Below are 12,995 nucleotides of genomic sequence, written 5' to 3' on the forward strand. Positions count from 1 at the left end.
TCTGTATTTATGACTATTTGATGTTTAGCTCCATCATTACACTGTAAACCCCATGAAGTCAGGGTCTGTGATTTACCTCCGATTTTGACATAATATATGGCATATAGTAAATGTTCGTTAAGAATATTAATTGAATGGATAAATGAATTCATGAATTTTTTCCAAATATTTTATAGCTACAAGTGAAGATTTTCTTTTTATATTAGAATTTAAAAACAACTCAAATCTGTTTCTGTCAATGTTTACTTATGATATATTCTTTTTATCGTTTCTTTGTTTTTGGTCTTGTTAGGCAACAACAGACAAAGTCAATGTGTGAAGCAAATTACTCTGAGGTGTCTGAATTTGTGTTCCTGGGACTTTCTACCTTTAGACCAATGCAGCATTTCCTCCTTACTTTCTCTACAGTGTTTTATATAACAATTGTTCTGGGAAACCTCCTGGTTGTGTATACAGTGACTTTTGACCCTCGTTTGCATTCGCCTATGTACTTCCTATTAGCCAACCTCTCATTTATTGATTTGTGTCTTTCTACATTAACGGTTCCTAAGATGATCTCTGACCTGTACTCTGGGCAAAACACTATATCATTCCAGGGGTGTGTGATCCAGATTTTTGTACTTCATGTCCTGGGTGGATCTGAGATGGTGCTGCTCACAGCCATGGCCTTGGACCGTTATGTGGCCATATGTAAGCCCCTCCACTACCTGACTGTCATGAGTCCACGCATGTGCATTTGGCTTCTGGTTGGTGCTTGGCTTATTGGTCTCACTCACTCAGTGACCCAGCTAGCATTTGTTGTCCATTTGCATTTTTGTGGCCTTAATAAGATAGATAGCTTTTACTGTGATTTACCTCAGTTTATCAAACTTGCCTGCACAGACACCTACAAACTGAAGTTCATGGTTACTGCCAACAGTGGGTTCATTTCTATGGGAACCTTCTTCTTGCTGATTTTCTCTTACATCTTCATCCTGGCCACTGTATGGAAACAGTCTTCAGGCGGCTTGTCCAAGGCCCTCTCTACTTTGTCAGCTCACATCACTGTGGTGATTTTGTTTTTTGGACCTTGCATCTTTGTCTACGTGTGGCCCTTTCCCACAGTGACAGTGGATAAGTTTCTTGCCATTTTGGACTTCATGATTACACCCATCCTAAATCCTGTCATCTACACATTGAGGAACAAGGACATGAAGATGGCAATGAGGAGACTGAACAGTCAACTCTTGAGTTGGAGGAAGATCTCCTAAATAATCCGCTAGAGCATAAGTGATACCTTCTGTACTGTTAACACAACATTTAAAAGTTTATGCTATATTGGGAAAATTCATTAACCGAAATTCAGAAGCTCAAAAAAACATGCGTTGTTTATTCCATGCCAATGAGCACTGATCTTATGTAATTATTTGTCTAATTGTTTTATATAGCTATAAGATTTTAAAATACAGCAAATACACTTTTTGGGTGGCCTGCATTTTGATTAGTTGATAGATCATCCTAAAGATTTTTATGGATTCCAAGCTATAGAGCTGTATTTGCATTGCTACTGGTTGATGCTAGTATTTTACTCTGTCATTGAGCTGAAAAATATTCTAAAGGGAATGACTGGTTCTTATCATAATTATTGATTTTTTTAATTTTCTTTTTTTTTATTGTGCTTTAGGTGAAAATTTACAACTCAAGTTAATTTCTCATTCAAAAATTTGCACACATATTGTTTTGTGACATTGGTTGCAATCCCCACAATGTGACAGCACGATACCCCTTTCCACTGGATTCTCTGTGTCCATTTGTCCAGTTTCTGTGTCTTCCTGCCTTCTCATCCTGCTTTTGGGCAGGACCTTCCCATTTGGTCTCATATGTTTGACCGATCTAAGAAACAGGTTCTTCACATGTGCTATTTTTTTTTTTTTTCATAAGCCTCTGTAATCTTTGTCTAAAAAGTGGGTTTGGGGAATGCTTTCAGTTCTAGGTTAGCAGAGCACCGGGGGGCCATAGTTTAAGGGTTCCTCCAGGCTCTGTCAGACCAGTAAGTCTGGTCTTTTTATGTGAATTTGAATTCTGTTTTACATTTTTCTCCTGCTCTGTTTGGGACCCTGTTGTGATCCCGGTCAGAGTGGTCATTGGTGGTAGCTGGGCATCAACCGGTTCTTCTGGTCTTAGGCTGGTGGAGTAGCTGGTTCATGTGGTCCTTTAACTCCTTTGGGCTAGCATTTTCCTTGTGTCTTTGGTTTTTTTCATTCTTCTTTGTCCCGGGTGGGATGTGACAAATGGATGTATCTTAGATGGCTGCTCACAAGCTTTTTTTAATAATTTTTATTGTGCTTTAACTGAAAGTTTACAAATCAAGTCAGTCTGTCACATATAAGCTTATATACACCTTACTCTATACTCCCACTTATTCTCCCCCTAATGAGTCAGCCCACTCCCTCCTTCCAGTCTCTCCTTTCCTGACTGTTTTGCCAGTTTCTAACCCTCTCTACCCTCCCATCTCCCCTCCAGACAGGAGATGCCAACACAGTCTCAAGCGTCCACCTGATACAAGTAGCTCACTCTTCATCAGCATCTCTCTCCAACCCATTGTCCAGTCCCTTCCATGTCTGATGAGTTGTCTTCGGGAATGGTTCTTGTCCTGGGCCAACAGAAGGTTTGGGGACCATGACCACCGAGATTCTTCTAGTCTCAGTCAGACCATTAAGTCTGGTCTTTTTATGAGAATTTGGGGTCTGCATCCCACTGTTCTCCTGCTCCCTCAGGGGTTCTCTGTTGTGCTCCCTGTCAGGGCAGTCATCGGTTGTGGCCGGGCACCATCTAGTTCTTCTGGTCTCAGGATGATGTAAGTCTCTGGTTCATGTGGCCCTTTCTGTCTCTTGGGCTCATAGTTATTGTGTGACCTTGGTGTTCTTCATTCTCCTTTGATCCAGGTGGGTTGAGACCAATTGATGCATCTTAGATGGCCGCTTGTTAGCATTTAAGACCCCAGACGCCACATTTCAAAGTGGGATGCAGAATGTTTTCATAATAGAATTATTTTGCCAATTGACTTAGAAGTCCCCTGAAGCCATAGTCCCCAAACCCCTGCCCTTGCTCCACTGACCTTCCAAGCATTCAGTTTATCCTGGAAACTTCTTTGCTTTTGGTCCAGTCCAGCTGAGCTGACCTTCCGTGTATTGAGTATTGTCCTTCCCTTCACCTAAAGTAGTTCTTATCTACGAACTAATCAGTAAATAACCCTCTCCCACCCTCCCTCCCTCCCCCCTCGTAACCACAAAAGTGTGTGTTCTCAGTTTATACTATTTCTCAAGACCTTATAACAGTGGTCTTATACAACATTTGTCGTTTTGCCTCTGACTAATTTCACTCAGCATAATGCCTTCCAGGTTCCTCCATGTTATGAAATGTTTCACAGATTCCTCACTGTTCTTTACCGATGCGTAGTATTCCATTGTGTGAATATACCACAATTTATTTAACCATTCATCCATTGATGGACACCTTGGTTGCTTCCAGCTTTTTGCTATTGTAAACAGAGCTGCAATAAACATGGGTGTGCATATATCTGTTTGTGTGAAGGCTCTTATTTCTCTAGGATATATTCCGAGGAGTGGGATTTCTGGGTTGTATGGTAGTTCTATTTCTAACTTTTTAAGAAAATGACAGATAGATTTCCAAAGTGGTTGTTCCATTTTACATTCCCACCAGCAGTGTTTAAGAGTTCCAATCTCTCCACAGCCTCTCCAACATTTATTATTTTGTGTTTTTTGGATTAATGCCAACCTTGTTGGAGTGAGACGGAATCTCATTGTAGTTTTAATTTGCATTTCTCTAACGCTCATAAGTTTTTAAGACCACAGACGCTACTCACCAAAATGGGATGTAGAACATTTTCTTTATAAATTATGTTATGCCAATTGACCTAAATGTCCCCCCAGATTATGGTCCCCAGGCCCCAGTCCTACTACTTGGTCCCTCAAAGTGTTGGATGTGTCTAGGAAATCTGTATGCTTTTGCTTTGGTCCTGTTGTCCTGACTTCCCCTATATTGTGTGTTGTCCTTCCCTTTGCTGAAGTTGACACTTGTCTACTATTTAGTTAATGGTTTCCCCTCCCTCTCCCTGCATACCCTCATAAACATCAAAGAATGCTTCTTGTGTGTGTGTAAATCTTTTCATGAGGTCTTATAATAGTGGTCTCATACGATATTTGTCCTTTTGTAACTGACTTATTTTACTCAGCATAACGACTCCCAGATTCGTTATGAGATGTTTGGTGGATTCATCATTGTTGTTTATCATTGTATAGTATTCCATCGTGTGTGTGTACCATAATTTGTTTCTCCATTAATCTGTTGATGGGCATTTAGATTGTTGCCATCTTTTTGCTCTTGTGAATAGTGCTGCAGTGAACATGGGTGTACATCTGTCTATTTGTGTGATGGCTCTTATTTCTCTAGGGTATATTCCTAGGTGTAGGATTACTGGGTCATATGGTATCTCTATTTCTAGCTTTTTAAGGAAGCATAATATTGTATTACAAAGTGGTTGTACCATTTTACATTCCCACCAGCAGTGCATAAGAGTTCTCATCTCCCCACAACCTCTCCAACATTTTTTATTTTGTGTTTTTTGGATTAGTGCCTGTATTGTGGAAATGAAATGGGTTCTCAATGTTGTTTTGATGTGCATTTCTCTAATGGCTAATGATCACGAGCATTTCCTCATGTGTCTTTTAGCCACCCGAATGTCTTCTTTGGTGAAGTGTCTGTTCATTTACTTTGCTCTTTTTTAGTTGGATTATTTTGTTGTTGAGGTGTTGCAGTATTTTGTAGATTTTAGAGATTAGACCCTCATCCCAGTCTGTACCCAAACCTATCCCAGCCTGTAGGTTCTTTTTTTAATGTTTCGATGAAGTTTTCGGATGAGCATAAGTTTTTGATTTTTAGGAGCTGCCAGTTATCTAGTTTTTGTTCTGGTGTTTGTGCCTTGTCAGTTATGCTTTGTATACTACTTATGCTGTGTAGTAGGGCCCCTAGCCTTGTCCCTATTTTTTCATCCATAATATTTGTCTTTTTAGATTTTATATTTAGGTCTTTGGTCCATTTTGAGTTAGTTTTTGTGTGTGGTGTGAGTAATGGGTCCTGTTTCATTTTTTACAGATGGTTATACAGTTATGCTAGCACCATTTGTTAAGGAGACTGTCTATTCCTCATTTAACAGACTTTGGAACTTTGTCAAATATCAGCTGCCATAGGTGGATGAGTTTATGTCTGAGTTTTCAGTTCTGTTCCATTAGTCTATGAGTATATTGTACCAATACCAGCCTGTTCTGTCTACCATGGTTGTATAATAGTTTCTAAAATAGGTAGTGTGAAGCCTCCTACTTTGTTCTTCATCTTCAATAATGTTTTACTTATCCATGGCCTCTTCCCTTTCCATATAAATTTGGTGATTTGTTTCTCCATCTGGTCATAAAATGCATTTGGAATTTGGATCATGACTGCATTGTATCTGTAGATTGCTTTCAGTAGAATTGATATTTTCACAATGTTGAGTCTTCCTATCCTTGAGCATGATATGTTTTTTCAGTTATGTAGGTCTGTTTTGGTTTCTTACAGTAGTGTTTTTTAGCTTTCTTTGTATAGGTCTTTTACTTCTCTGGTTAGATTTATTCCTAAGTACTTTATCTTCTTGCAGGCTATCATATATTGTACTGATTTGGTGATTTCCTTTTTGAAGTTCTCTTAGAGGAATCCTACTGACTTTTGTATGTTGATCTTGTATCCTTCTACTTTGCTGAAGAAATCTTCTATCAGCTGCAGTATCTTTCTCGGGGATTATTTGGAGTTTTTTGGGTATAAGATCATATCATCTGTGAACGGGGATAATTTTATCTTTTCCTTACCAATTTGGATGCCCTTTAATTCTTTTTCTCGCATTGTTACTCTAGCTAGAACCTTTGTCACAATGTTTAATAAGAGTGGTAATAAAGGGCATCCTTCCCTGGTTCCGTTTCTCAATGGAAAAGCTTTCAGTCTCTCTCTATTTGGAATGATGTTGGCTGTTGGCTTTGTGTAAATGCCCTTTATTATGTTGAGAACTTCCCTTCTATTTTCTGAGAGTTTTTATCAGGAATAGGTGTTGGACTTTGTCGAATCCCTTTTCTGCATAGATTGATGAGATCCTGTGATTCTTTTGTTTCATTTGTGTGGTGAATTATGTTGATTGATATTCTAATGTTGAACCATCCCTGAGTACCTGGTATGAATCCCACTTGGTCATGATATATTGTTTTTTTGATATGCTGATGAATTCTACTGGCTAGAATTTTTTTGAGGATTTTTACTTCTATGTTCATGAAGGATATTGGCCTGTAATATTCATTTTTTTGTGGTGTCTTTGCATGACTTAGGTATCGGGTTATGCTGGTTTCATAGAATGTGTTCAGGAGTATGCCTTTTTTTTTTTTCTGTGCTCTGAGATAATTTCAGTAGTAATGGTGTTAGCTATTCTCTGTAAGTTTGGTAGAATTCTCCAATGAAGTAGTCTGGGCCAGGGAATTTTTTTTTGTGGTTGTTGTTGGGAGTTTTTTTTTTTTTTTTTTTACTGCCTCTTCAACCTCTTCTTTAGTTATGGGTTTGTTTAGTTTTTTGTTTTTTGTTTTTTTTTAGTTTTTCTACCTCAGTTTGTGTTAGTTTAGGTAGGTAGCGTGTTTCTAGAAATGTCAACTTCTCCTAGGTTTTCAAATTTGTTAGAATACAATTTTTCATAGTATTCTGTTATAAAATACCCATTGCCATTGAGTCGATTCTGACTCATAGTGACCCCATAGGACACAGTAGAACTGCCTCACAGGGTTTCCAAGGAGCACCTGGTGGATTCGAATTGCTGACATTTTGGTTAGCAGCTGTAGCTCTTAACCACTACACCACCAGGGTTTCTAGTGTTCTGTTATGGTCATTTTTTTTTTTTTTTTCAGTTGGGTATGTTGTAATATCACCTATCTCATTTCTTATTGGGGTTATTTGCTTCCTCTCCTGTTTTTCTTTTTTCAGTTTGGCCAGGGGTTTATGAATTTTTGGATCTTTTCAAAGACCAACTTTTGGTCTTGTTAATTCTTTTAGTTGTTTTTCTATTCTCTATTTCTGCTCTCATTTTTATTATTTCCTTTCTTCTGGTGACTTTGGGCTTCTTTTGCTGCCCTCTTTCTATTTGTTGCAGCTGTAAGGTTAATATTTTGAATTTGGTCTTCTTCTGTTTTGATGTGTGCATTTATTGCTATAAATTGGCCTCTGAGGGCTGCTTTTGCTATGTTCCAAAGGTTTTGGTAAGATGTGTTTTCATTCTCATTTGATTCTATGAGTTTCTTTATTCCATCCTTGATTTTTTCTATAAGGCAACAGTTTTTAAGCAAGGAAAAGGTATTATTCAGTTTCCATATATTTGATTTTTTTTTCCTTGCTGTTTCTGTTATTGATTTCTATTTTTATGGCATTATGATCAGAGAAGATGCTTTGTATTATTTCAGTGTTTTGAATTATGTTAAGGTTTGTTTTGTGGCCTAAAATGTGTTGTATTCCATAGAATGTACCATATGACTTGGAAAAGAATGTTTACTAGGCTTCTGTTGGATGCAGTATTCTGTATATGTCTGTGAGGTCAAGTTGTTTCATTATGACATTTAGATCTTCTGTATCGTTACTGAGTTTCTTTCTGGAGGTTCTTTACTTCATCTAAAGTGATGTGTTGAAGTCTTCTCTTATTATTTTTGAGCTGCCCATTTCTCTTGTCAATGCTGTTAGAGTTTGTTTTATGTATTTTGGAGCCCTGTCATTTGGTGTGCATATATTTATTATGGTTATGTCATCCTGGTGCATTGACTCTTTAATCATTATATAGTGTCCTCTTCATCTTTTTGAAGAACTTTATTTTAAAGTCTATTTTATTGGAGATTAATATTGCCACTCCTGCTCTATTTTGATTATTGTTTGCTTGGCATGTATTCTTTCCATTTTTGAATTTTAGTTTGTTTATGTCTTTGTGTCTAAGTTATGTCTCTTGTAAACAGCATGTAAACAGATCATGTTTTTTATTCACTGTGTCACTATCTATCTCTTTACTTGTGCATCTAGGTCATTTACATTCAGTGTAATTATTGATAGGTATGAGTTTATTGCAGTCAATTTTTTGTGTGTGTGTGTGTGATGTTGACAGATTCTTTGTTCTGCTTAATTTTCTTTGCTGGGTTCTTTTTGTTTATGTATTTTCTTTTCATCTCTTTCATTATTTTTGATTTTGTGTTTGCTGAGTCTATGTTTTTCTTCTTTTTTATTGTGATGGGTAGTTTTGTTGGCTTACTTTCTGGTTAACTTGAAATTTCCCTTAGGTTATCTAAGTTTAAATCAGTCTTGAATTTTTGATATTGCCTTATCTTCTCTCAATTTGGAAGTTCTGTGACTACAAATGTTTATTCCTGCTTTTTTGTTTTGACATTGCCATTTATGAATTGATGTCTCTGGTTTCCTGTATTTGGCCTTTTGGCATTGATTTGTTTTTATTAATTCCCTATCTGGGTTGATAGCTGGTTGATCTGTCTTGTGTCCTAGTCTTGGATTGTTGTCTGATGTTGTTTGTTCTCTAAACGGAGGACTCCCTTTAATATTTCTTGTAATTTTGGTCAGTTTTTACGAATTTCTTTAATTTCCATTTATCTGGAAATGATCAAATTTTGCCATCGCATTTGAGAGACAGTTTTGCCGGATATGTACTTCTTGGCTGGCATTTTTTTTTCTTTCAAGGCTTTGTATATGTCATCCCATTGCCTTCTTGCCTGCATGATTTCTAGTGAGTAGTCAGAGTAGTCTTATTGGTTCTCCTTTTTAGGTGACTTTTTGTTTATTCTTAACAGTTCTCAAGACTCTATCTCTGTCCTTGGTGTGGCAAGTTTGATTATGATATGTGCTAGTGGCTTTCTTTTGGGGTCTACCCTGTGTGGAGTTCATTGAGCTTCATGGGTAGATATCTTTCATGATATTAGTGAAGTTTTCTGCCAATTGATCTTCAACAATTCTCTCTGCTTTCTGTGATCCCCCCCTCCCCCGTTCTAGTACTCCAGACCTTGTAGTTGTTTCCTCTTGGTAATATGCCACATATTTCGTAGGCTTTCTTCATGTTTTTTTTTTTTTCCCGTACATTTGTCTGATTATTTCCTCAAACAAATTCGTGTCATGGGATTTATCTTCAATCTCACTAATTCTGACTTTTACTTTCTCAATTCTGCTCCTATGGCCTTCTATCGAGCTGTCCTGTTCTGAAATTTTATTGTTAATCTTTTAGGTTTCCAGTTGTTGTCTCTGTATAGTTTCTAGCATCCTGTTTATTCTGTCATTGTAATGTTTTCCTGAATTCTTCTATTGCTTTGTCTTTGTGTTCCTTGGCTTGGTTTGAGTTTTGCCTAATTTCCTTCCTGACCTCTTGGAGAGTTCTATATATTATTCTTTTGAATTCATTCTCAGGTAGTTCCATTGCCTTATTGCCCTCTGGAAAGTTTTCTGGCTCTTTCTTTTGGTCACTTGCTGGAGCCATCTTGACCTGCTTTATTATGTGATTTGATATTGACTGTTGTCTCTGAGGCATCAATAACCCATTGCCATTGAGTTGATTCTGACTTATAGTGACCCTGTAGTTCAAAGTAGAACCACCTCATAGAGTTTCCAAGGAGTGCCTGGTGGATTCGAACTGCTGACTTTTTGGTTAGCTGCCAGAGCACTTAACTACTACTCTATTATGGTTTCCGAGGCATCAATAAGTTATTAGATTATACTTATTGTGTATTTGCTCACCACCTCCTGTATTTTTGTTTTGTTTTGCTATACTCAAGTAGGCTGGACTCATGAGCTACTTTGGTTGTTGGCATTTTTGAAGCTGTCATGTTCTGTCTCCAGGTGATTAGAGCAGCTACAGGGTGTGTGAGTTCAGGAGTCTGCTCACTTGTATTGTGGGGTAGTTATTGAAGCCACAGGTGTTCAGGTCATCAGTCAGTGAGTGGGTTGCAGACTCTCACCTCCAGTCCTAGATGGGAAGGGCTGCATGGGGGTGTTTAGAGCAGACACAGATCTCTGACTACAGAAGGGGGCTATGTGTGCAGCAAGGCAGGGAACTGACAGCTGCTCCCCAGTGCCTAGATGAAGGGTTTGTCCCTGTCACCTAGAGCACATAGTGGGAGGGTAGTACAGCTAGTCCTTGAGCACCAGTTCTGTTGGCTGGAGGGACTGGGAGAACCCAATAATTCTCAGAATCTTTTTGTGGGTGGCTAGATGGAGTGAATGGTACCACTGGCCCTCAAGTCCCCAGTTTGGGTGGGTGAGGCCCCTGCTTAGGGGATGCGGAAGTATTGAATATCAGAAATCCGTGGTCCCCCTTTGGTTGCTGCAGGTGAAAATGGGATTCCGGTGTATGCCCTGCTGCTTTATGTTAACGAGGCGTGCAGTGTTGAATGGGTCCACAAGGACTGGGCATGGACTCTTTACACCAGTGGCTGGGTAAAAGGGCAGGGCCTCCCGACCAGCCCTGAGTTTCCAGCTTAGGGGTCATGGTGTTATTGAATGCCACAGTACTGGTTATGGAGAGGAATAGGATGGGAGGTTGGTGAGGGAAAGGAAGCGCTTCTTTTCTTTGAAGCTCCAGGGGGAGTCTGGGGTCATTCCTACTTGGTTCTCAAGATGCATGCAGATTTGCTGCTGTTTGGCTGTACCTTATGTGGTGAGCCTAGGCTTTGGATATGCAGCTTGCTTCAGCCAAAGTGCTCTGTGCAGACTTAGCTAGCAGGGTGCTGGAAATCCCAAGACCTGTACTTCCTTGTTTCTGCTGCTTTTGAATTGGCTCTCCTTCCGCCTGCCTCCTAATCAAAATCTTCATCTTTGTCTTTGATGATTATGGTTCCTAGACTGTTATATGTATTTGATTCACTTGTTTTTTCGAGTCTTTGTTTTAAGAGGATGACAGGAAGCATCTGACTATTCCGCCATCTTGGCCTCACCTCACTGAGTTTTTTAATGAAACTTAACCAGCTTCTATATGCCTCCCCCACCCATGGGTTGTGACATGACTCCCTGGAATATATAGCCTTGATTTATTCTTTTTCCCTGGGGATTAGCACAACAGTAATGCTTTCGTTTGATTCTCAAAAGAGATATATGGGAGTAAACATGAATGCAAATATGAATGACAGTAGAATGCAGCTCCACATAATTTTAAGAGGTGGAATTTCTTTTTTTCAGGATGAAATAACTGTATGTTTCATGTCAGTGGATGACACTCACTGTGTGTATCGTTCCACTTATAAACACTAGCCTGTTAAATTTTCAAATATAGTAATCCTTTCATATACAAGAAGTCTCAAAAATGTGTGTGTGTGTGTTTGCACTTGTGGATTTAGATGAGTTTACACAATTTTGTGCACATTTAGTCATCTAGGGAACTTAGCTGAAAGAAACTTCATTCTAAATTAAAATGATAAGACTCATATTTGATTTACCTTTATTCAAGATAATTTAGTCTTGGACATTTCTGGGTTTCCAACTATAGTTAATGAGGCACTTTTTCTACTTAATACATATTCCAATTAAATTATCTCAAAACTTAATTGAATTTCTATTAATATAACTATTATTTCAATAAAATTATTCAACATGATGGAATATCTGGTAATTTCAACATACATTATGAATATTTTTTTAAAAAAATGTACACAAAACAAATTGAACTTATTCTGAGATGTAATTTATGTATGTTTTACACTAAAAGCTTCATTATTGTGATTGTTGTCTATAAGTTCTATTTGGAGCTGACATGCTGAGTCCTGAGTCTACCAATGGCTACTTTCATCTCCTGATTCCTCAAAGTATAAATAATGGGGTTCAGTAAGGGTGTGATGACTGAATAAAATACAGAAAGAAATTTATCCACTGATAAGCTACTAAATGGCCAAGCATAAATGAAGATACATGGCCCAAAGAACAGAGTGACTACAGTGATATGAGCAGACAGTGTGGACAGAGCCTTGGAGAGTCCACCAGGAGACCGGTGTCGGACAGTCACCAGAATGATGGTGTAGGAAATAATCAAGAGGACAAAGCAGATGAAAGACAACAGTCCACTGTCAGCAATTACCAGCAACTCCAGAACATAGGTCTCAGTACAGGCAAGTTTTAGAACTAGAGGAAGGTCACAAAAAATATTGTCCACCACATTGGGGCCACAGAAAGACAAGGTGATAGTAAAAACCATCTGGCTCATAGTGTGCACAAAACCAACACCCCAGGACAGCAGCACAGAACCCACAAGTACCCGGCGGTTCATGATGGTTGTGTAGTGAAGAGGCTTGCATATTGCAATGTACCGATCAACAGCCATAACTATGAGAAGAGTCATCTCACTGCCTCCTAAGAGGTGGAGGAGGAATATTTGAACCATGCAGCCCCACCAAGAAATCGTTTTCTTCTCTCTGAGGAAATCTGTGACCATCTTAGGGGTTGAGATTGTTGAAAAAGTCATATCAAGAAAGGAGAGATTTCCAAGGAGGAAATACATAGGTGTAGAGTGCAGGTGAAAGTCAAAGATTACAGTGACCACAATGAGAAGGTTTCCTGCCACAATTGCTGCATAGCTCAACAAAAATATGAAAAAAAATAAAATTTCAATTTCCCAAATGCTGGTGAGTCCTAATAAAACAAACTCAGATATCATCGAGCTATTTCTTATATCCATCTAGTCTACATAGGAGTTTTCAGAATATATTTAAAATAGAGGTAGTCAGGAAGAAGTCATCAAATAACCTGTCTTGGTCATCTAGTGCTGTTATAACAGAAATACCACAAGTGAATGGCTTTAACAAAGAGACATTTATTCTCTCACAGTCTAGTAGGCTACAAGGCCAAATTCAGGGTGTAATCTCCTGGGGATGGTTTCTCTCTCTGTTGGCTCTGGGGGAAGATTCCTT

At 38.5% G+C, this 12,995-nt stretch overlaps 2 protein-coding genes across 2 annotated transcripts; one reads left to right on the forward strand and one right to left on the reverse strand.

Moving 5' to 3' along the window:
• Positions 1-311: 311 nt before the first annotated feature.
• On the forward strand, positions 312-1,250 carry LOC126084385 (olfactory receptor 4F6-like). The gene has a single exon (XM_049898969.1). It carries the CDS (start codon positions 312-314, stop codon positions 1,248-1,250), a length of 939 nt encoding a protein of 312 aa, XP_049754926.1.
• A 10,580-nt stretch (positions 1,251-11,830) lies between these two features.
• On the reverse strand, positions 11,831-12,763 carry LOC126084388 (olfactory receptor 4K13-like). Its single transcript, XM_049898971.1, has one exon. It carries the CDS (start codon positions 12,761-12,763, stop codon positions 11,831-11,833), a length of 933 nt encoding a protein of 310 aa, XP_049754928.1.
• Between the last annotated feature and the right edge of the window lie 232 nt (positions 12,764-12,995).

This window comes from Elephas maximus, chromosome 10, assembly GCF_024166365.1.
Source record: "Elephas maximus indicus isolate mEleMax1 chromosome 10, mEleMax1 primary haplotype, whole genome shotgun sequence".
Lineage (NCBI taxonomy): Eukaryota > Metazoa > Chordata > Mammalia > Proboscidea > Elephantidae > Elephas > Elephas maximus.